Raw genomic sequence first — 25899 nt, forward strand, 5'->3', positions numbered from 1 at the left:
TGCTGCCTGCATGCCTGTGTGCTGTCTGCGTGCCTGTGTGCTGCTTGTGTTCTGCTTGTGTGCTGCTTGTGTTCTGCTTGTGCGCTGCCTGCGTGCCTGTATGCTGCTTGTGTGCTGCCTGCGTGCCTGTGTGCTGCTTGTGTGCTGATTCCGTGCCTGTGTGCTGTTTGTGTGCTGATTCCGTGCCTGTGTGCTGCCTTTGTGCTGCCTGTGTGCTGCCTGTATGCTGCCTGTGTGCTGCCTGCGTGCCTGTGTGCTGCTTGTGTGCTGCCTGCGTGCCTGTGTGCTGCTTGTGTGCTGCCTGCGTGCCTGTGTGCTGCTTGTGTGCTGACTCCGTGCCTGTGTGCTGCCTGTGTGCTGACTCCGTGCCTGTGTGCTGCCTGTGTGCTGCCTGTGTGCAGCTTTGCACATCTGTTCCAACCTGAATCAGCCCCATTATCTTGATATTTGCTGCCACCCCATATTGCGGGGAGCATTTACTCTTATGTTGTTGTGAAATTATTTGTTTCATTTTCAACCAGTTGTATGTTATGCAATGAGCCTTGTTTTATGTTTTATTTTTGTATTGTATATATCGTGTGTATGTATGGTATGTGTGTATGTATGGTATGTGTGTATGTATGGTATGTGTGTGTGTGTATGTATGGTGTGTGTGTGTGTGTGGGTATGGTATGGTGTGTGTGTGTGTGTGTGGTATGGTGTGTGTGTGTGTGTGTGTATGTATGGTATGTGTGTGTGTGTGTGTATGTATGGTGTGTGTATGTATGGTGTGTGTTTGTGTATTGTGTGTGTGTGTGTGTGTATGTATGGTGTGTGTGTGTGTATGTATGGTGTGTGTGTGTGTATGTATGGTGTGTGTATGTATGTATGTATGTATGTATGTAATCTATATAGCAGCAATACACGAGGCAGCGGCACTTGGAGTCTTGTGAAATAAATTTTAATGTGTTGTGAGGGATCACATTAAAATTTCTTTCACAAGACTCCAAGTGCCGCTGCCTCGTGTATTGCTGCCTATTTTATCCAGAAGGCGCACTGGAGCACTTATCCCGTTGGTGTAGAGTGCCAGACCTTTTGGACTTGCGTGTATATATATATATATATGTGTGTGTGTGTGTGTGTGTGTGTATATATATATATATATATATATATATATGTATATGCCATAACAGGGTTCCGAGCGGCTGGGTGCATGGCATGCTCAGTGTTTTTAGATTCAAATATGTTTACTGTACATTATTGTATGAGGGATTTAGTTAGGAGAAATGAGAGCAATGCCAGGATTGATCTTAATAAATAGGAGATGACATAGTAATAAACATACGATGACAGCGGTTAGGTCTTTGCACGGTGATACAGTTATGAACAACTAATAGTCATTGTTTACGATGTGAAATAAAATTACATGTATCTCGAGCCTGGTTCCTTGTGGCAGATATTGACTCTAATGTACTTTGTCTCCAGTTGGGTTTGGCTCATTGGCCTTTTCTGCGTACACTACAGTCTGTGCTGGGTCTGCATGCGTACACTAGGGTCTGTGCTGCGTCCACTAGGGTCTGTGCTGCGTCCACTAGGGTCTGTGCTGCGTCCACTAGGGTCTGTGCTGCGTCCACTACGGCCTGTGCTGCGTATACTACGGCCTGTGCTGCGTACACTACGGCCTGTGCTGGGTCTGTGCTGCGTCCACTAGGGTCTGTGCTGCGTCCACTAGGGTCTGTGCTGCGTCCACTAGGGTCTGTGCTGCGTCCACTAGGGTCTGTGCTGCGTACACTACGGCCTGTGCTGCGTACACTACGGTCTGTGCTGGGTCTGTGCTGCGTCCACTAGGGTCTGTGCTGCGTCCTCTAGGGTCTGTGCTGCGTCCACTAGGGTCTGTGCTGCGTCCACTACGGTCTGTGCTAGGTACCCTACGGTCTGTGCTGGGTCTGTCCTGCGTACACTACGGTCTGTGCTGCGTACACTAGGGTCTGTGCTGGGTCTGTGCTGCGTACACTACGGTCTGTGCTGCGTACACTAGGGTCTGTGTTGCAGGGGAAGATCTTCTTTGTTGCTGGTTGTCAGGCGATCACAGGAGAACGTACAGCTCATGTTTGTTTCGCCAGGTTCCCTTTTCATTGTCACGATAACAGAAGTTGTCGCTCTTATTCCAGATGCTTCAGCCACTCACTGCTACTAGTTCAGGTGTTACTAGAGGGTTTTATATTTATAGGAACAATTTAGCCAAAAACTGACATTTTCAGTTATGAACCCTTAATAATACGTAGTTCAGTGCAACCCTCAGATTCCACTGCCGGTCTGTTATACAGTATAGCATCTCCAATCCCTCATTACAGGCAGCGGAGTCCCCTCCACAAGTAAAGTCCCCCAGAAAAGTGTCCAGACTGTCTGTCTTTCTCGTGGCTGGGGTGGTGACTGTCACACGACGCGTTTGCACAATACTAAACTTTGCTGAAGTCTTTTGCATTTGTAGTAGAATGGTAAATGGAATCGCTGGCTGCAAAAATACTCCTATACTAAGGGACATTCCCTTATTATTTCTATTCCATAATTGTGATTAGAAATAGTTGTCGCTACAGACCCCATTCCCTGCTTGACATCCTATATATTATATCATTGGTTTTATACTTATTATTATTATTTTTATTTCCTATATATTACAATTACATTTGGTTACATACAGAGCTGTAGACATACACGCTATCTACGGTTGTATAGGTACAGAAATCAGGTAAAGGTAAGCGCTGAGTGTTTAGGTTTTCATTGGTGCATATTTTAAGTGAGGTACGTAGTGCCTTCACCACACACAGCAGCTACCAATATTTTACCTGACTACAGTGGTAGAGCGCAGTCCCCTCCCCTTTGTTTTATATTGTTAGAAACGCAGTCACATCCCACTGGGTAGGTGTTATGCCCCCGAATGGTGTAGGAATGGAGTAATGGCGCTGGAAATGAGATGAAAAATGCCGATCTGGAGATCCACAGTGAGGTTCCCAAATGGAGCAGATGCTGTCAGTCAAGTGCTAGACGCGTTTCGCCGTGCAAAGCTCACAGCTTCCTCAATAGCATAATCCTTCTTGGTAAAAATGAAGAGTTTAAATACCTCTGTCTTGATGAAAACTAGCAGCAGCCGTGCCATAAATGATTATCTAATCAATCCAGCCGTATATCAAAACATATAAACCTTTGATCTTATCATAGAAACATGCGTATATTGATTGTAATATTAGTTTCTAAGTTAAAAAACATAACAATTAAAGGGAAATACATACTCGGTTGGTACCTATAATCATTATCATCTGGTCACCTGATGTATGTATCAGTCATGTGTTTAAATGTCACATGGCTTAGTTCAACCTGTCAGTATGTGACGTATCTTTGTCTGTCACGTGATCTAAACCCAGTGAGTAGAATGATCGTAGTTCACTGGTTCTATTGTACATAATGAATATCACATGATGTGAACATCATTAGTTACGTGCTATAGATAATACCACGTACATAGTAATTGTTACATGGTGTATATGTCATTTAGACACTTGATGTAAACAAAGCTACGTAGTTATGTGGATCCTCCCAATACTAAGATCGATTTTATAGTGGATGTATTGCGTCTTGTAAACACAATCATGTGACCAAATAGAGTCATTCAAAAATGCGATCATTTAGATTTATGATAAAGATATATATCTCGCAATTTTTGCGTTAAAGGTATGTCATTCTTCTGTGACAAGTTCGTAATCTCATCCCAATTAATTCTAAGAACATCGATGATCAGTCCTATCAAAATAAATTAAAAATAAATAAAACATGTTGAATAGCCCTAATATAGGTTGAGTCAGAAATTCTACATAGTCATATTAAGAACAACCTAATACTATGTAAATATTAATAGAAAAATAATGACTTACTGTACTAAATAAGGTGTTAATTTACTACTATATTAGTATATACAGTATCTTCAAAATTTGATTCTACGTAGAGATCATTAGCCCGTTTTCTAATGTCCTACAATAGTATATAGTATGAGACTTAGTATTAGCCTATTTTCTGTTTTGTTTTTTTTTAAATGTTTTTATTGAAGTCATCAAATACACTCTGGTACACAAGCAAATATGACAAGAAACAATGACATAGTCACAATTTATAGCATACAGTTCACTTGTGGTTTGAGGTAATAATTTTGCTACAATTTTCTCTTTTTACCAATCAATAGAAAATTAAACAGTAATATATTATAGTGACTTCAACCATAATAGAACAAATGAAGGGGGAAGAAAGTAGATGGGTAGTGGGGGGGGGGGAGAAGTATAAGAAGAGAAAGGAGAAAAATAAAACAATAAAATAAATAAAAAATAAAAGAGAAGAGGAAATAAAGTGGGATGGGGGTTATGAGCCATGCATTAGCCCGTTTTCTAATGTCCTACAATAGTATATAGTATGAGACTTAGTATCCATATAGGGATACATATCCATATCTAATACCACAAAATACATTATATATCAATATGCTACATAACCAGACACAATCAATTGATTACCAATCAACATGAATAACAAAAAGAACAACAGTAGGGAGAGAGACATCCTATAATGGGTGTGAAAATAATGGTCATGTATGAACAGATAGATAGGTGATGGGGACCCTATCTCCCTATCTAGAATGACCGCCATGGTCATAAAATGAGTTCAGTTCAACTGACTCATTAAGGCCTTCTGGATACAGAGAGTTCATTTTGAACATCCAAAAAACTTCTTAGCGACACAGATTCTTATATGTGTCTCCACCTCTTTGGGTCACCTGAACTTGTTCGATACCTACAATAGTTAGTGACTCTGGGTTGCTGTCATGTACCTTAAGATAGTGTAAGGACAGACTATGTGTGGTAACTTTATTTAAGACGTTACGTCAATGTTCCATGAATCGTCTTTTAAGAGGTCTTGTGGTGTGTCCTACATAATGGAGGCCGCACCCACGGGTTATCAGGTAAATGACATAAGTTGAGTCACTATTCAAAAAATTAGTTATTGTATGTGTGTCACTCTCATTAATGTTTATTTTCACAGTTTTCTTAGGTATATAGTGACACATAGTACACCTGGTTTTTCCACAACGGTGAGAACCAGGTGGTCTATATGGTAACCATTGTGAATCCTCTCTAGATATATCTACAGTGATTTGTTTCTTACATGTTTTAAGATGGCTCAGAGCTAAAATAGATTTTAAAGATCTATTCTTTCGATATATTACTTTTGGTTTAGTAGGTAAAATGTCTCGTAAGATATTATCTTGTTTTAAAATTCGATCATTTCTATAGATAATCTCTCTAATTTTCTTATGACACGAATTGTATTTGCAAATAAAAGAGAGATCTCTTTCTGGTTGTTGTATTGGGGTCTCATTTTTATTTTTATTTCATTGTTTACCAATAAACCGGATCTATCCATTTGAGAGACATCGTCAAAAGCTTTATGTAAGAGGTATTCGGGGTAACGTCTTCTCCTAAAAGAAGCCAACATATCCTTAGCTTGTATTTGGAATGTGTCTAAAGAGGAAGAGTTCCTTCGTAATCTCATTAGTTGGCCCTTTTGGAATGTTAGATTTTCAAGGGTAATAGTGAGCACTTTTCTAGTGCAGATAAGATTGAGTACTGACTGATTAATTGTGATAGAGTGTAGAAAGAAACTGTGTAGCAGTGGAAAGATCCCCATCCCAAATAAAAAATATATCGTCAATGTAGCGGCCATAGAAGACCAGGCTCACGCCGAACTCTCTTCCCCACATGAGTCCTCGAACTCCCCCATGTATAGGGGGAGTTCTGAAGAAGACTGCAGGAATTTACACTGATCTTGGGTATGTTGGTTGGGTGGCCACTATGAACCACGGGATGTGGCAGGTGCACGTACCTTCCTCAGACTATGTCCATGTGTGCATCACCAGGGGGCATCCCACTGTATTGTGCCAACCACGCTTGCCCTAAATGGACACCACTCACAGTTGGTGATGCTGATTAAGAAAATGTTCCCTCTGTCCAAATGACCCTCCTCTGTTATTTGTATTGCTCTCAATTTAGTGGCTGACATTTATTTATTCATTGCCATTAAATATAATATATGTACATATATGTATACGTGTGTATTTATTATACAGTATATGAAGCCTAGTTTGCTTATGTTTCCTAAAATTAAAATCACACCAGCCCCATAGGCTCCTTAGAGGGAATGTGTATGTAATTATCATTAGATTATATACAGAGGATATAAATATAGATATGCTCCCATACATGTATTATGTGATGCATCTTTTGAGCAGTCATGTCTGTGACCCAAAGGCTTATATAATAGGCAATTCTGATTGTTTGCCCAACACTTTGGTCTACTTCCCATGGTAATATTTCCCAAGCTTCATGCTTATATTACCATTGTTTTCCTAATCATCCTGGTAGGGTATCATCATGCCAAGTTGGGCACAAGGTCACATTAGATCAGTGGTCCTCAGGACCCCACACAGGTCACGTTTTCCAGGTCACCCAGCAGGAGCACAGGTGTATTCATTACTCACTGACACATTTTAAAAGATCCACAGGTGGAGCTAATTATTTCACTTGTTTGGGGCCCTGAGGACCGAGTTTGAGAACTTGTGCATTAAATTATAGGCGGTCACACCACGTAGTCTATGCCCAGCACTAATGAAGCGCTAGGTGTCCCCTCTTCCCTCCCCTAAATGGACGCTTGTGTTGCTGTTTGCCACCTACAAAGTGGGGACAGAGGGTCAGTCTCCTTGTATCGGCACTATTCCACCATAAACAGAATCCCTCATATCCCGACTATCCTAAGTCCGGTGCCCCTTGTGCTGAATCTGCGTCTGGTTTCTGGCTTGCATGGTCCTTGTTCTCTCCAGCCATACGTTGGCTCTGTGTCCTTTTCTTGAGTTATTCCTAATTTTTATACTTTTTTCCAACATGTCACAGCTGTGTGGCGGAAACGTGGCCAAGCTGTAAATGTCGCAGGGCGAGCAGCGGCATCAGAGTACTAACTTCAGCAGCGAGTGTGATGGATGCAGAGGACATTTGTGTCCGCGCGCCTCAGGGAAATCACTTTTAAATTATTGGCCACTGCCAGCTAACAACGGCGGTCTATACGTCTCCGCTTCCTGGCTGATTTCTTTAATATAAAAGTGTTCTGGCAGAAACGTAATAAATATATTAATTCAGCACAGTATATACAGAAAGTGTTACTGGTGTCTGCGGCAATGAAACGCACAGCTACAATGCAAAATGAAATCTAAAGAGAAGATTAAAACCATGGTGTGGGGCTGGAGCAAGCTGGGCCCGGTGTGGGGCTGGAGCAAGCTGGGCCCGGTGTGGGGCTGGAGCAAGCTGGGCCCGGTGTGGGGCTGGAGCAAGCTGGGCCCGGTGTGGGGCTGGAGCAAGCTGGGCCCGGTGTGGGGCTGGAGCAAGCTGGGCCCGGTGTGGGGCTGGAGCAAGCTGGGCCCGGTGTGGGGCTGGAGCAAGCTGGGCCCGGTGTGGGGCTGGAGCAAGCTGGGCCCGGTGTGGGGCTGGAGCAAGCTGGGCCCGGTGTGGGGCTGGAGCAAGCTGGGGCTGGGGCAAGCTGGGCCCGGAGTGGGGCTGGGGCAAGCTGGGCCCGGTGTGGGGCTGGAGCAAGCTGGGCCCGGTGTGGGGCTGGAGCAAGCTGGGCCCGGAGTGGGGCTGGAGCAAGCTGGGGCTGGGGCAAGCTGGGCCCGGAGTGGGGCTGGGGCAAGCTGGGCCCGGCGTGGGGCTGGGGCAAGCTGGGCCCGGCGTGCGGCTGGGGCAAGCTGGGCCCGGCGTGGGGCTGGGGCAAGCTGGGCCCGGCGTGGGGCTGGGGCAAGCTGGGCCCGGCGTGGGGCTGGGGCAAGCTGGGCCCGGCGTGGGGCTGGGGCAAGCTGGGCCCGGCGTGGGGCTGGGGAAGCTGGGCCCGGCGTGGGGCTGGGGCAAGCTGGGCCCGGCGTGGGGCTGGGGCAAGCAGGGCACGGGTCGGGGCTGGGGCAAGCAGGGCACGGCGTGGGGTCAGGGCACAGAATGCAGGGCATTTCATGGATCTTGGGCATACAAGGCACACGGTGTGGGACATGCCGGGCACGGTGGGGATAATGAGGGCACAGTAGTGTGTTTAGCTGAGACCCATTTACAAAGCTTTATAGTTTTTGTGCTGGAACATATTTTTTCTCTCAGGTTGTTTTTTAGTGTTACACAACATGGTTTTAAATATTATTCCTTTCACATACAATAATTGTCTTGGGCTGGAGCCAAATATTTCCTATTGAGAGTAAATGTTGTACTTGCGTAGACAGCTGCGCCGTAAGGTACTGTCGCTGCATCAATGTGAATAGTGGGATTTGTGTCCTGATCTTATTCTCTCTCCTTCTAGCTTCTTTGAACTGGAAAGCAGCGGTCTGCGGGATGAAATCAGATACCACTACAGATTTAATGGGAAATCAAAAACAGAAGCCTTTCCGTATCGACTGGCGGATGGACAGTGGCACAAAATCGCTCTGACGGTCAGCGCATCTCATGTCTTACTGCACGTAGACTGCAACAAGTAAGCGGAACACACTTGGGTGCTGAGAACGGGTGATATGAGACGCCATGTTGGTTCATTATTGCTGATTTGCAAAAAAAATAATTAGAAATCTGTAAAAGTGGATGAATCTGATGTGAAAGTGTCATAGATTGTAATTCTTGTAACAATTATACAGTGTTACTAACTCACATCATATTTATTAGGTATTTATTCCTGATGTAAAAATGCGCTTTTTTAGTCCTTGTAGGGTTTTTCTGTGCTTATTAAGGTATTTTCTGTTCGCTTCATACATGATAATTTAAAATGTTAATGGCCGCCTCTTATTCATTCTGAAGAAAATACTACAAATTGACTTCATAACATATAAAGGAACTTTTTATTGTAGTTGTACCTAAGAAACATCTATGCTTTGCTGCTTAACCTACGGAAGGGCAGTATAATGTTGTTATAGTATTACAGGGTACAAACAAGGACATATTGCCATTCCTTCAATTCTCTAGACCGGTAGCTCGCGGTCTTAATTTTGGTAGCTCACCTGGCTACAGTACTGCTGAGCCAACTAGGAGGAAGTGACCTCTGACGCGTGCTCCCCCATTGCATCCACGCCATGGGTGGAGCCACAGGGAAGCACGCCAGGTGATTGCCGCAGCCTCTACAGCAATCATCTGACGTGCTTCCACCCACGGCGTCTACGCTATGGCATAGCGAGTGACTCCCGCCCAGCCCTGCCGGAAGATCACACAGCAGCCCTGCTTATATCTTTTGCCCCTCTACTGCACGTACCCCTTTGGAGCCGGTAATTAACAGTAAAATGTGCCTGTGCTTACATCTTATTTACAAACTGCAACAATATCACTGTAATAATTAAATGCATTTTTATTTTCTATGAAACATTTTTTATTAAATCAGTTGACGACTGGACGCTAAAGTCCACCTGTAACCTTTATTTGATAACATAGCTCTCGCCTATAACCCCATTCCATGGATCCTGAAAACATGCATGCAAACAGTGGCATAACTACCGTAGGTGCATGGGGTGTGGCTGCTATGGTGCCCGCGCTGTCTCTGTGGCCCGCCGCTCCCCCTGCACCCAGTCATGTACACAAGGTGAGCCGGTCCAGTCAGGGCTGTCGGGGGGGTTCCGGGTGTCAGCGATGTTGATTTTGTGCTGATTACCAGGCAATTAGAGATTGTGGACTAGCAGCAAATCAGCAGTGGTGGCTCCTGATTGGCTCCCGGTCCGCAAGCTCCGGTTGGCTCACGACCGGTCCATGATTCAAATTGCACCGGGCTGTCAGTCCACTATTGCCGCTGCCATGGCGGTGCGCCAGCCCCAAATCCATACCTGATTGCTGCTGATAGCACACGGGGAGACGAGAGGCTGCTGGAGAGACACGGGAAGGTGAGTTGCTGGGGGGCATAATGAGTGAAGGGCACTACTATTGTGTGGAATAATGTGTTATATGGGGCGCTACTACTATGTGGCATAATCTGTAAAAGGCATTACTGTGTGGCATAATGTGTATAAGGGGTACTACTGTGTGGCATAACCTGAATGGGCTCTGTGTGGGGGCAAATGTATGTGTGTGTGGTTTTTTTTTTTACCTCTGGGGGGCACGTTTAAGATCTTGCTATAGGGCCCACAAAGTTCTAGTTAAGCTGGGTCCACACTGGAGTGATGTTGGGCTAATATGCTATTTTGTAATGACATATCGCCTACATCGCTCAGTGTGTACGCACGATTGTGCGTTCCCACGGTCGTTAGCGATGGTTGCCAGGTTTGATGTGCTTCACATCAAATCTAGCGATTCGCTAGTGGCCAGTGCTGATCGTTCCCTCATTCATTAAAGTCGCCCAGTGTGGACGCACAATCACCTATCATAGACATTCATTCCGATGTGGGAATGAATGCCCGTCGCTCCAGTTTGTACCCAGCCTAACCATTGCATACAAACACAGAGGCTCTGGATTTAATATATTTGCATGAGTCATCAAGTTTGCTCAGACTGAGGTGAAAAGGATACTTTTGTTGCATTTTCGCAGGTTTTTGTCAGACCACTGGAGCCATCCCTGGAACCTGTCTCATTTAAGTGTCCCCATTTTTAGAGATTGTGTGACAGTGTATGTCCCTGAGGAAGTTCAAACCTAGACAAAAACCTAATCCTGGTCAAACTACACCACCCTGCCAAATATTGGTGGAGCTCGGTCCAAAACTCTGGCTGTGCATAAAGGACAAACTGGACAGACGGACGGACAGGCTTTCTCACTTATTATATAGATGGCAATAAGGTCTGTTTTTTTTATTTGTTTTATTTATTTTACATTGGTTTACTAGTTAATCAGGTTTAATCTTATTGACTTTGTTTGTGGTACTCCGGGGGGGGGGGGGGGGGAACCTGTTTCTCTTCAGGTGAATTAGAAAGTCCCTTTAAGCTCAGACTGGGCTGACAAGGTGTGGTGGGACTTGTAGTTCCACAAGAGGAAGGGACAAGCAGGTTGCCTAATTGCTCATAACTTCGAGAATTCATGTCTGTAGTGTTTTTTTTTTTTTTTTATTTAACCAATAGAGGCCCTCATTCAGAGCCGCTCGTTAGCGGCAGTACGCTCGTTCCGAGCGATGTTCGCACATCTGCGCATGCGTACGGTTTTTAGTACGCATGCGCGAACCAGTCAGTGCGGCCGAAAATCATTTGTACGCTATATAGCGAGTGCCTGCTATTTTGAGTGACAGAATGAGGCGTATGTGGGTGGTAACAGGGGAAGGTGCTTGAAAACGGGGAGTGGAGATCAGAACGCAGGCATGCTTAAAGGTCAAAACGGGCGTTTTAAGGGAGTGCATAATTAATCCAGCAGCGTCATTGACCACGTCACTTGGTTTTTTTAAACTCAGAACTGCTCGCAAAATAGCGGTTGAAAAAACCAACCAAGAATAGCGAGCAGTTCATACGCTGTACGATGTACTCGATTAATCTAATAAATAGCGGACATGACGTATGGTGCGAGCGGCCAGGGGGCGTTTTTATCAAATAAAAGAGCGTATGTTTTGCTCGCTCGTTCAGACTTAGAGGTGGGAACAGACTGCAATTTGCGAACGGATCATTTGAATAGCCACCCCTTGTTTTTGAACGAACGACCGCAAATAGCGAACGGCTCTGAATGAGGGCCATAATCTTTAATTTATCAGTGTTTCTAGATTTCAGGGGTCAGATGTCAAACTATTCCAGTTCTCTCCATTCCAAACAGAACGACGAACAGTATAGTGGTAGGCAACATAGGACAGTATGGGCACATCCTTCAGGGGGGTAGTCCATGGGCTTCTACCAGGCTAATCCCATTCCCATGTCATAAAAAGTTTTTAGTATTTCTGTGTGCACCATACAGCGCCTTGTAACATCCCTGATAGTCAGGACCAAGGTCCTTGTATGAAGGACTTTTCTTTCTGGCTGGTTTGTAACACGCGGTCTATTTACTGCTTGCAATTCCTATAGCAAATTTTCTGCACGAAACAACGCGGACCCTTAAATACTGATATGCCAATAAAGTTCAGCTGTCATTCGCATGTGGTGGAGGCCGCCATTTTGTATAATTAACCCATATAATTGAGAAGGCAGCCTATCAATTCACTGGGATTCAGTGACATCACAGAGGCTTAATGTGCTCCACTGATGTCATGGGTTCCCAGTGAATTGAGAGGCTGCCTTCTCATGAATCATTTATTTCATCCCACAAAATGGCGGCCTCGGCTGCTCGCTAGGGACATGCGCACTTTATTGTTGAATTTGTTTGTTAGCTTTGTGTCGGGCGCTCCCTGAGAGAATGCAGAGCCCGCGATGCTGTGACCCGTTAGGCATTCACATAACTATGTACTTTAGAGAAACGGAAATTACAGACATAAACGAGTATCTGAATACGTTCCGTGCTGAGGAGAGACAGGAAAGCGAGCTCCTCGCCATTCAGGAGCCATTAAACCACAAATAATATATCTTTTAAAGGTGTTGGAGAAAAGCTTTTTTTAATACCATACATTTTAAGCCATCTGCTTGATGATTACCATAAATTGAAGTATGTCAGATTGAGACGAGTGCTGGAAAAGTATTTTGTAAAATTCACAAATACTGTACTTGTAATCCAAATAGCAAGTTATTTGTCGGGTTCCACTTCCTTCGTGTTTTAAGTAATATCAGCTGTCCATTCGCTTCCGCGTCCTTGTTTGTCAGCTCACGGCAGCAGAATAACTCCGAGCGCGTCACCTCATGTCACCGGGCTCTGAGTGTATAGGCCGCCTTCATTTGTATATTGGCTCATGTTAGAAAATGGCTGCCGCCGCTGTCCACAGGCCGCCTATATATATACTGTATATAGTATCACTATGTGATTGTAAGATAAGCCACAGAAGTGACGAGTAGTGTCTCGGCCACTGGGTGAAACCCTGGCACATGCGGCATGTCATTATAGAGTCCTCGCCCTCCTATCCTGTCCTCCCTCCCCCTTCTCCTTCGCCCATTCTGTTTCTGTTCTCCCCCCTTCGGATGCAGAGGTGTGCCAGTCCTGAGAGAGCCTGCGATAGCTGGTTGGCAAGTGTTGAGGAGTTAGTGGTGGATAGAAGACTCGCACTAGAACTCGCCAATTATTTCCCCTCGTCTGTCCTTATCCTCATATTTTACTCCTGTAAATGAGGAAGGAATTTATTATTCTAGACCATTTTTTTTTTAACTTAATTAAAACTCTGGACCTCATTCAGAGTCTGTCGTAAGCGGCCGCTCGGTCGTACGTATTCGATGTTTCCAAACCATGTATGCGTACGGTTAGTTGTGCGCATGTGCGTACGAGACCTTGCGATCCAAAATGCTGTCGATCGTACGGCTTATGAGCAGGAAGTGGCTTCCGAGAGTTGATTGACATGAAAGGCCGTTTGTGGGTGTTGATGGGGGTGATGGTCTAAAAACGCAGGCGTTCCTCACCGTTTTCAGGGTGTTTTAGGGGCGTACATAAATTTCCTGCTACGACCGACATAGAAGGCCGGAAGTAGTAAAACGTCACTCTGCGAGCAGGTTGGCTGATCGTACAGCTTGAGGTTGGGTACGACGTGCTCTCTCAAGCACCAGAGTATAATCGATACTATCTAATGAACACTGCTAATTGGCTTGTAATTGATTCAGTTGCGTTTGCATTAGAGAATAATAAGAATAAATACATTTCATGGGGATGGCTTATTCTATGCGGTTATTTGTTTATTTTTGTTGTAATTTGCATACAACACAAGCGGCCGCAACCATCAGAAGAAAATGAACATACAGCGACGGACAGCGACTGACAACGATTGACTCGATCGCTAGCTGCTATCACTCGCTAGCTAGAGGAGGTGCATTGTTCACGTATGGGCGTCACTTTGGTTGCGACCGACTGGCCGTGCGATTGCTTCCTTTTTCAGTTTTGCGGTCGCTAGGCATACAACCGAGCGGTCGCTTACGACCGTCTCTGAATGAGGTCCTATATCCTATTACAGCCCCTCAGGGAGATGTATCCAACTTTAGAGAGAGATAAAGTGGTGAGGTTGCCCATAGTAACCATTCAGCGTCTATCTGTTAGAATAGACTGAACGAGATAAATGACAGCTATTAGCTGGTTGCTATGGGCAACTTCTCCAATTTATCTCCCTAAGGTCTTATACATCTCCCCCAAAAATTACTTTTAGGCATTTATTTCTGAGCCCCCTGTAAATAATGGCTCCGCTCCTTAATTACGGAGCCCAGTACCTGTATTCTCCCTGTGATTCAGCAGCAGCGTGCGTGGTGGTCTGTACTCCCTCATACATGCTTCGTAACCCCATGTCCTCAATGTATCGTTAGATTGTTGTGTAACACCGTATAATGCGCCATTCAGTTCAGAGTCACTACTAGTAATTGTGTATATCTCTATATATCTGTATTCTTATTGGTAAAAGAATAACTGGGATGTTGGCAGTGTTGCTTTCCCTCATCGTGTAATGAGATCTTGGTTGTAGTGTTTCTGTATGGTACTATAGTCTCTGTTACTGAATGGGAAGTCGGCGTTCATCTAACACTGCAGCACTTACTGTAACAACACCTTGTCTGTCCTAATGTCGTCTCTGATTAATTCAATATATTTGTTCCTGAACTTATTAATATTTCTATAGAATACAGTAACTGTCTTTCCTGAGTAATAGGATATCTGCACACTCTGTAATTTATCTTTTACTTCTCAGTCAAGAATTTCTTCTTTTACCAGTTTCTGACTTAATTGTCATGTTACACCGATTAATGGCTGTTATGTTATATTATATTGCAGTATGCTATACTGATTAATAGCTGTATTATATTGTATGTATGTTATACTGAGTAAGGGCTCTAATTATTCACATTTTAACTGCAGTACTTAACATACTTTGTGGTTTATTTACGTCGGGTTGTTTAGAAGATCAGCTCGTCACAGTTTAATAGATGGATTCCACAGTGCGGTTCTCATAGCCGGCAATGCAGCTGCGATGCAATGCGCAAATAGAGGGACCGCAGGAGCAATATGTAATGATTTTACCTTTTCTTACATTTGGGGAAGCATTGATGGCCTTTTATACATTTCCTGCAAAAAGAGGCGACCAGTTCTTGATAAATAGATTCTAACAGCTCTTGGGGGAGATGTATTAAGCCTTTCAGAGAGAAGAAAAGTGGTAAGTGATAAAGTACCAACCAATCTGCTCCTAACTGTCATGTTACAGGCTGTTATTGAAAACTGACAGTTGGTACTGGCACTAAAGAAGAACAATGGAATGAATTGAGTCTGCAGATACATGTATAGTATAGAGTTGGAGCAATTCTAGCTGCAGGGCCGGTGTGCACACGGACAGAGGTATTTTTACACTGCGATTTTATAGGGGTCAGTTAGTGAACCCCCCCCCACCAGCTCTGCACCTGTCTACACATTTGAAGAAACCCCCCCCCCTCTTATAGTTTTAGCACTACATGGTTTGACCAAGTTGAAAAATGGCAGCTTCCAGCTGGACATACTGTACACATAAGTGCCAAGACGGGTCACTGTCTGTGTGTAGAGGGTGTGGACCAAACTTTTTTGGCAGAAATGTACTATGGTCAATGATCTATAGTACATTAAATAATTTGCATCCTTCTTTTTTAGGGCAATTTTAGATTTATAGAAGAACAAACCACCGGTCTAAAGCTGGCCACACATCTAAAGATTATCTGTCCAACCAGCCAATTAGCTGATTGGTTGGAATGAAAATCTGGTAATTTATGGGAGTAAATGACGATCAGCAATTTGCTCCTAAATGCTGGAAAATGGACAAAAACTGTTGTTTGAACAAATAGTTTAGATCAAACATTTAACAAACTTGTCTGACGCCATTTTCATCTGTTTTCTGGCATTTAGGAGCAAATTGCTGATCATCAGTTACTCCCATACATTACCAGATTCTCATTCCAACCAATCAGCTAGTTGGCTGGTTGGATGTAAGTTGGTCTAGTGTGTGGCCAGCTTAAGGGTCTGGTTCAGGTATGGACGGAATTGTAGAGCCACACAAGCAGCTGGGCAGTTCCGTCCATCTTAATGCAGATACAGGAGGAGGGGTCAGATAGAAGGAGGAGTCAGAGGGGTCAGACAGAAGGAGGAGTCAGAGGGGTCAGACAGAAGGAGGAGTCAGAGGTGTCAGACAGAAGGAGGAGTCAGAGGGGTCAGACAGAAGGAGGAGTCAGAGGGGTCAGACAGAAGGAGGAGTCAGAGGGGTCAGACAGAAGGAGGAGTCAGAGGTGTCAGACAGAAGGAGGAGTCAGAGGTGTCAGACAGAAGGAGGGGTCAGACAGAAGGAGGGGTCAGACAGAAGGAGGGGTCAGACAGAAGGAGGGGTCAGAGGTGTCAGACAGAAGGAGGGGTCAGAGGTGTCAGACAGAAGGAGGGGTCAGAGGTGTCAGACAGAAGGAGGGGTCAGAGGTGTCAGACAGAAGGAGGGGTCAGAGGTGTCAGACTGAAGGAGGGGCCAGAGGTGTCAGACAGAAGGAGGGGTCAGAGGTGTCAGACAGAAGGAGGAGTCAGAGGGGTCAGACAGAAGGAGGGGTCAGACAGAAGGAGGGGTCAGAGGTGTCAGACTGAAGGAGGGGCCAGAGGTGTCAGACTGAAGGAGGGGCCAGAGGTGTCAGACTGAAGGAGGGGTCAGAGGTGTCAGTTAGAAGGAGGTGTCAGACAGAAGGAGGGGTCAGAGGTGTCAGACAGAAGGAGGAGTCAGAGGGGTCAGACAGAAGGAGGGGTCAGACAGAAGGAGGGGTCAGAGGTGTCAGACTGAAGGAGGGGTCAGAGGTGTCAGTTAGAAGGAGGTGTCAGACAGAAGGAGGGGTCAGAGGTGTAAGAAAGGAGGAGGGGTCAGACATCTCCTTGCTGCATTTGCGTGCACCATTGGTCGCGATGGTTGATCCCTTCATCAGGCTGCGGGAGATGAAGCTTCCTGCAGCCTGACAGGGTGCTGATCACTCCAGAGGCCAGGGATCTGCATCCAGCAACGCAGATCCTGGCCTTGTCCGTCCCAAAAAAAAGGGGGCGACGCGCCCCCGTTTCCAAGAACGGTGACCAGCCACGCCCTCCAAACACTTCAGCGTGTCTATCATGCTTGGGAGGGCCTGCGAACATAATCGCAGGGCCCGTTCTGCACATGCACAGACCCCTGACCATCATCTGATGAACGTACATCCCTAATTCAGTTATTGATCCTGTACGGGGACAGCTGCCATGTCGGGGGATGCGTTACTGAATGCTGCAATAGCGTAGTAGCCTATGCACCTGGGCGTTGCCACCCTTATACAGAATCCTATAAGGGGTACAGGAGATCACTGCTTACTACATAGCACATAAACTATATAATTCTATGTTGCGCACTGTATTTGTGTTTGAACTAAAGAAGCAAAATCTGTATTTTGAATCAAGCAAATCTCAAGTTGAATATGAAAATTGTAGAGTTAATTTCATGCCTGTTGATTTTGTTTAGCTCGGTTGCGTACTCTGTAATTGCTTAAGTAGTCCAATATGTTTTTGCTGTGCTTTAAATGCCAGCCCTCCTTACATCTAAGGAGCAGATATCTGCATTATTTTCTTGTGCTCTCTGAGAAGTCACTGAGCAATTTCTGTAAATGTACTAAGCACGAGATCTCCAGAACAATAATCTATTCATAAACTGTAAATAATACACAGCCCCAGATTCTCCAACCTATCAGGTGGAATGAATTGGAGGCATCGGTTCTGGGTCCCGGGTTGCACAGCACACGACTGAGGATCCCAGACATAATTACAGCTGACACATTACTTCCGGCTTCATTGTGAGGGTTTATTAGGTGCTGTAACTACACACAGTGGTCGCCAGGGTAGGAATGGCCTGTATGATGGGGAGCAATACTGCCTAGGCTAGCTATGTAAGACCGCTCTGCCTGACACTTAAAAGTAATCTCCCTGGGTATAATACATATATATATGATGTAATTAAAAATGACTCACACGCTAAGATTTCCTGGCCAGTTCCGTCGTCGTATTTTATTTCTCCTCTATATTGTAGAATACATGGATGAGGGACTGTAATTACTATCAGGGACTTTCACATTTCAGTTGGGACATCTGGGAAGGTTGGTCGTCTGATGCTGCTGCTCCGTTCTGTGTTTTTGGTCACAATGCAATGGAACTGTGCCAAGCAGGATTGGGGCATTTACCCTGAAATCTACACCAGTCCCATTTTTGATTGGACTATATATTGTCACCCTAATATAAAATAAAGTCCCTGGTAGGTGTCTGTCTGTGTGTTCGGTCCAATCTCGAGAACCACTGGACGGATTTTGATACAGTTGTCACTATTCTATAGAGCATGTGTGGAGTAAGGATTACATGTATGACACAGTAATGTATGACAGGCGTATGACACAGTAATGTATGACAGGTGTATGACACAGTAATGTATGACACATTACTGTATGACAGGTGTATGACACATTACTGTATGACAGATGTATGACACATTACTGTATGACAGGTGTATGACACATTACTGTATGACAGGTGTATGACAGGTGTATGACAGTAATGTATGACAGGTGTATGCGACAGTAATGTATGACAGGTGTATGACATAGTACTGTATGACAGGTGTGTGACACAGTAATGTATGACACAGTAATGTATGACAGGTGTTTGACAGAGTAATGTATGACAGAGTAATGTATGACAGGTGTATGACACAGTAATGTATGACACAGTAATGTATGACAGGTGTATGACACAGTAATGTATGACAGGTGTGTGACACAGTAATGTATTACAGGTGTATGACAGTAATGTATGACAGATGTAGGACACAGTAATGTATGACAGGTGTGTGACACAGTACTGTATGACAGGTGTATGACACAGTACTGTATGACACAGTAATGTATGACAGTAATGTATGACTAATGTATGACAGGTGTATGACACAGTAATGTATGGCAGGTGTATGACACAGTACTGTATGACACAGTAATGTATGACAGTAATGTATGACTAATGTATGACAGGTGTATGACACAGTAATGTATGACAGGTGTGTGACACATTACTGTATGACAGGTGTATGACACATTACTGTATGACAGGTGTATGACACAGTAATGTATGACACAGTAATGTATGACAGGTGTAGGACACAGTAATGTATGACAGTAATGTATGACAGGTGTGTGACACAGTAATGTATGACACAGTAATGTATGACAGGTGTAGGACACAGTAATGTATGACACAGTAATGTATGACAGGTGTAGGACACAGTAATGTATGACAGTAATGTATGACAGGTGTGTGACACAGTAATGTATGACAGGAGTATGACACATTAATGTATGACAGCCTGGTGTGTGACACAGTAATGTATGACAGGTGTGTGACACAGTAATGTATGACAGGAGTATGACACATTAATGTATGACAGCCTGGTGTGTGACACAGTAATGTATGACAGGTATGTGACACAGTAATGTATTACAGGTGTATGACAGAGTAATGTATGACAGGTGTAGGACACAGTAATGTATTACAGGTGTATGACAGAGTAATACACAGTAATGTATGACAGTAATGTATGACAGGTGTGTGACACAGTAATGTATGACAGGAGTATGACACATTAATGTATGACAGCCTGGTGTGTAACACAGTAATGTATGACAGGTGTATGACACAGTAATGCATGACAGGTGTATGACACAGTACTGCATGACAGGTGTATGACACAGTACTGCATGCCAGGTGTATGACACAGTACTGCATGCCAGGTGTATGACACAGTAATGTATGACAGGTGTGTGACACAGTAATGTATGACAGGTGTGTGACACAGTAATGTATGACAGGTGTATGACACAGTACTGTATGACAGGTGTATGACAGGTATATGACACAGTAATGTATGACACAGTAATGTATGACAGGTGTATGACACAGTAATGTATGACAGGTGTGTGACACAGTAATGTATTACAGGTGTATGACAGTAATGTATGACAGATGTAGGACACAGTAATGTATGATAGGTGTGTGACACAGTACTGTATGACAGGTGTATGACACAGTAATGTATGACAGTAATGTATGACTAATGTATGACAGGTGTATGACACAGTACTGTATGACAGGTGTGTGACACAGTAATGTATGGCAGGTGTATGACACAGTAATGTATGACAGTAATGTATGACAGGTGTATGACACAGTAATGTATGACAGGTGTGTGACACATTACTGTATGACACATTACTGTATGATAGGTGTATGACACAGTACTGCATGACAGGTGTATGAGACAGTAATGTATGACAGGTGTATGACACAGTACTGTATGACAGGTGTGTGACACAGTAATTTATGACAGGTGTGTGACACAGTACTGTATGACAGGTGTGTGACACAGTAATGTATTACAGGTGTATGACAGAGTAATGTATGACAGGTGTAGGACACAGTAATGTATGACACAGTACTGTATGACAGGTGTGTGACACATTAATGTAAAGGGAGCCGAACAGGGACGATTATAGTGATGCAAGTCCATGTAAAAACGGATGTCCGAGCGCTTTCTTGTCTTACGCTGCCTAAACCGTTAAAGATTGATCACAACGATGGACTTTATATTACACCAGGCAGAGATTGATATGTACTATCCGGATTCCCCAGAAAAATTGGTGTAAGCCCTGATTACTGATACACAATGTCATTTTTTTCCATTATTTTTTTTTTTTTTTACCATTCCTGTTTCATTTATGTAAAAAAAGGTTCTTTAATTTCAAACGAGTCCAATTCCCGGTAAGAGCTGGCTTTGGCGTGGCAATAAATAAAGCACAGGGACAGACTTAACGTGGCTGGAGTTGACCTAAGTCAGTGTTGGCTAACCTTGACACTCCAGCTGTTGTGGAACTATATATCCCAGCATGCCCTGCCACAGTTTTAGCATGCCCTAATAGCAAAACTGTAGCAGTGCATGCTGGGTTATGTAGTTCCATAACAGCTGGAATGTCAAGGTTAGCCAACACTGACCTAAGTGGAGACCGTATGGCCTCTGATGATTAAGTATTGAACTCGCAGCGGGGGAAACTTTACATCGGAGGAATTCATCATTGCTCCAGTAGGGGACAGCCGCTCCGGAAAGCAGCTGTACCCTCGGTTAGTATCGCAAGTGTTACTTACCTCCTCCCCGTCGTCCCAGCTACGCCTTCTGAAGATGGCGCTTGTTCTCGGAAGCAAACTATAAAAACCGAGTTTTCGGAGTTTGCTGAATATCAGGGGGTCCATTTGGTGCCCCTGATGATGAATAGCCTGGTAACCTAAATATGCGGTAACTACCGTTTCTGCATGGTTACAACTTACAAGGCCATTTATTGGTTGATGAATGGGCCTCTAAATCTTTTCGTGTTGGCGTCAGGAGGAAAAACAACTAATGTCGTTTACAAGGCAATCTTATAAGATCTCAGTTAAACAAGACTATTGGTACAAATTCAAAATTGCTCCCGTGCAAAGCTGGGACGGGTCGCTAGTACCTTCATATTCTGAGAAAAGGCTTCCGGGTGTGCCAGTCAGTAAGGCTGCACCTATTCTATAGGCTGTCTTAGGCGGGATTATGTTTCATTTTGTTGCTATAGATATGGGTTTGTTTGGTGTGTACCAAAATGCACTTGCGTGTGATGGGAAATCCCATTGTACACTGCTCTGCTACTTTTCATGGTGTACGTTATTACTTCATCACAGTTTGTACTACAGAACCATGTATGTTCCAGCCTATGAACATTTTGCCTGGGAACTTTACCAAGCTTTTAGCCAGACACCCACGTTTTTGCAATTTAGAAAATGCCACTTCAGTCAGATCTGCTGTTGTAATTAATGATCATATTACAATCCATGCTGTACAAAGCTTATTTGCCAACATTTGCACGTTATTTCCTTGCTGATACACATACTGTACTGTGCCTTCCAGCGCTGGCAGACATAAGGATGCTGCACTCAGCAGCTTGCCATTCACTGGCTACCACACAGAAAAGCAAAGCGGGGGCTTCCGGAGCAGAAGGACACTTATCGTCACCCCTCACAGCAATGTATTTGTGTCTGCTAAAGAAAATTTATTCTTCGCAGACACGTGTTGACCCTCGGATGCTGGTGTAAAAGGCAGTAAGTGGCAATAATGCCACAATATCACTTTTATGAGGATTAGGATCTGTATGTTTATCAGTCACCTGCAGGCAGTAGGGGTAGCCACTCGGTGGTCAGACTATTCAGTAGATAGTGTTTTCTAGCCACAGTAATGCCACTAATCCCTATTGAATTGGCAGATTGCATTTATGTGAATGCTGATTTAGATTGTCTGCCACCATTGTGTGTAGGTGGCATGTTCAATTAAAACCATATTGGAATTTGCCTTATTTCTGTTTATCCTGCTAGATTGCCCACTGAATCTGTCTTGTTGTTCTGCTTTGCATTTAGAATGCATCTAGAAAAGCTGGAGGAGGTGAATTAAAAAGGTGTCAGACCTATCTAGATGGAATTATTTATGATCTATACTAATGGCTAAATACATTGTGTTGCTGCGAGGAGAACCGACCGCGTGTTTTAGATTGTAAAGTCAATACAGCTGGCGTGATCAGACCTGGTACCCACAGGCGATGACCCTTCCTTTAAAATAGATATTTGTTATATACAGTTATGGTCCACATTATTGACATTCCTGAAGTTGAAGAAAAACTTATACAATGTCCTCAGAATTGGAAATGGACCAGCTTCGTGTCATCAGAATATTTTAATGTTGTCCAAAGTTATGAACCGAAATAAAAAAAAATTCCTTAAGAACTTATGTTTTATTTAGTTTTTGACATGACTACATATATGACCTGGACAGTATTGAAGGCTCCTTTCCTTAATATTTGATGGCACACCCTTTGGCAACAATGGCGGCCGCCATACATTTCCGGTAGCCATCTATAAGCTTCTCGCCCCGTCTGCTGGAACAGTCTCCCACTCTCCCATTGCAGTTTGCTGAAACGCTTGAATGTTTGCAGGATTCCTTTTCCCAATGGCAGATTTCAGCTCTCTCTAGAGTTTCAGATGGACTGAGATCTGGACTCAATGCTGGCCAGTATAGAACAGTCCATGTTTTCCTTTTCAGACATTCGTTGGTGCTTTTGGATGTGTGTTTTTGGGTCTGGAGGATCCATGATCTATGACCTAAATCTAGTTTTCTTACACTGGGTAGCAAATTCACCCTTACAAAATGCCTTAATTCATGATGCTGTCAATATGGTGAAAGCCTCCAGTCAGGGCTGGATTAATTGTTGGTTCCGGGGCACTTAAGACAAGGGGGCATCGTTCCCACCCTCCTAATTCGGCTCTGTCTCTAGCACCGGATGTTAGGGTGTGCTCCTATAAACAGGTCTGTATTGCCACAGAGCTGTCTGTCCACAGAACCTTTGCCCAGAAGGATTGTGCTTTGTCTAGGAACACTTTTTGGCAAAGCTCAGTCGTGGCTTTTTTTTTTTTTAATAAAAAGTAAATATGTACAGTAGCAAATAGGGTCAATATGATTCCCTTTGTATCCAGGACACAAGCTTCAAGTTTCCAGTCTTTTCATATATCCATAATGTCCTCCAAATTTTTGCGAAAATACCGTGACTAGTGTGTGGAGGGGATTCGCAGGGACAGAGCTTTCTCGCAAGCTCTGTCCCTGCAAGGGATTTGTAGTAAATCCCTGTGATATTGCCTGAATTAGTTAATATCACACTACAATCTGCATTCAATATGCGGATTGTAGTAAATAGAGCCCTAGCTAACCAACGCGTTTCACTTTTAAAATCTTTGTCAAGTTGTAATAGATGGTGCCATAGTCCTATCATGCCTAAGGGTTGGTTTGGGTAGGAACAGGCGTGGAAAGCTGAAGGGGAGGTCAGAGAGGTGTGAAGGAACTTAGGACTTCTTCATGAGATGATGTGAGGAGATAAAGATACGACCATGGATGATGGGCCTGAAGACCAGGACAAAAATAGAATGTATTTATTAACCAGCAGGTTGGAATGAGAACTGGAGATGATAGTACTGAATGAATGAGCAATAATCTGATTGGGATGCTGGATTGAGAGCTGGATCGGTTTGAGACCGATATTGATGATTTGAAGAACATGATGGGTTTGAATCTGATGTTGAAGAATTGATGAACTTTATCAGTTTGTGACTGATGTTGAAGAATTGAAGAACTTAATTGTTGTGAGTCCGATGTTGATGAATTGATGAACTTGATCGGTTGGAACCGATGTTTATTTATTGAGGAACTTAATTGATAAGAGTCTGATGTTGGAAGCATCGCAATGCTTGGAGGTATTGGCTGGAACCGATGGTGGCTGTAAGAACAAGTCTCAATGGCAAAAACCAGACTGGTGTACAAGATGATGATATAGGAGACTTGTTTACCAGATTCAGGAACTGGATAGAACAGATTGGGACCGCTCAGATACAGAGTACCAGGGAGCTCAGGGCCTGATTCAGACCTGGTCGCAAGCGTTGAGCGCTCGCAACCGGGTCCATGGTGGCCCAGTGCGCATGCGCACGACGGAGCCGGCTCCGTCATGTGCATGCGGGAGACCCGGATAGTGACGGGCAATCAGTCGCTCCGGGTCTCGTACCAAAGGGGGGCGTGCTGTTGAGTGACAGCACGCCCCCTTTGGTGGGTGGGCCGGGGGAGTGGCTGCCCAAACGGAGGCGTTCCCATGTGATGTCAGTGGGAGAGCTTTCGGCTCTGTTTGAGCCGAAAGCTCTCTGGGGCTAGCAGGAACGAGACCCTACCACAAGGGTCTCATCGCAAGCCCGATGGTCGCGATGGTTTTGACCATCGCGACCATCTTCCTGGCCGCTCGCTATAGCTGTGGGTCACCCACAGCTATGCGAGCAGCCTGGAGGCCGTTCAAAAAAAAAATAGGCTGGCCCTGATTCAGAGCGAGCGCTCTGTCAGAGCGTCCGGCTCTGAATCAGGCCTTCAGTACTGAGCTGTAACTTCAGCAAGAAGCAACGTTGTACTGGCAACAGAGGCCAGTCAGGAAATGGAATTTATAGGGGAGGATCCCCAGGGATTGGATGCTGCGATCAGCTTGTACAGGAGCAGCACTCTGACTAGTGGAGGAGAGTCAGGTGACAAAGTCCAACATGGCTGCGCCCATACTGTTGTTCTGGAGGAAACTCTGGCGTACAGTTTGTATCCCATCATGCTGGGGAGACACGCTGTGAGCAAGTGACTGCGGAGAGCCGTCTCCATGCTCAGTAACAGGACACTGAGCAGATGGGGCAGAAGTAGCACAGACGGACCTCAGCACCAGCCGGGAGCGATGTGCAGCGTGAGCAGTCCTCTGTGCTATCCTGGACAAGCATCGAAGAGGTAAGAAAGTGGTTTTAATAGTCTGGAGCGTGATTCATATTTAACCTCCCTCCTGGCCAATCACACTGCTTTGGGGGCAGGGTTTACCAAACAATAAAACCTAAAAAAACCATATAAGACAACCAATATCACGCCTGTAAACTATGGTATAATAATTGCAGAACCTTCCAATGTATACATATATGCTAATTTTATATAAACCAACTAAAACATAATAGCCCCTTTTTCTCCTTACTAAATCATAAGCCATATCCAGGTCCCAGCTTCCAAATCACACTGACCTGTGTTAAGAAATCCTTTCATAGTAGGAAAGAGTAATTCTCCCCATCTGTGCTCCGGCGTTGCACTCCATGTCGGGACGCACATACCTGGAACCGGTAGTTGATGTAATACAGCGCTCA

At 44.4% G+C, this 25899-nt stretch overlaps 1 protein-coding gene across 4 annotated transcripts in view; it reads left to right on the forward strand.

The window, feature by feature from the left end:
• Positions 1-25899, forward strand: part of NELL1 (neural EGFL like 1) — a 647610-nt gene that overhangs the window by 208683 nt on the left and 413028 nt on the right. For all 4 annotated transcript variants that reach the window (XM_088458962.1, XM_088458961.1, XM_088458963.1 and 1 more), the window contains exon 4: positions 8407-8577. In XM_088458962.1, the coding sequence (XP_088315088.1) occupies positions 8407-8577 (171 nt within the window). The remainder of the gene's footprint in view (positions 1-8406; positions 8578-25899) is intronic.

The sequence above is a fragment of the Taudactylus pleione genome, unplaced genomic scaffold (genome assembly GCF_031769625.1).
Source record: "Taudactylus pleione unplaced genomic scaffold, aTauple2 ptg000875l, whole genome shotgun sequence".
NCBI lineage: Eukaryota > Metazoa > Chordata > Amphibia > Anura > Myobatrachidae > Taudactylus > Taudactylus pleione.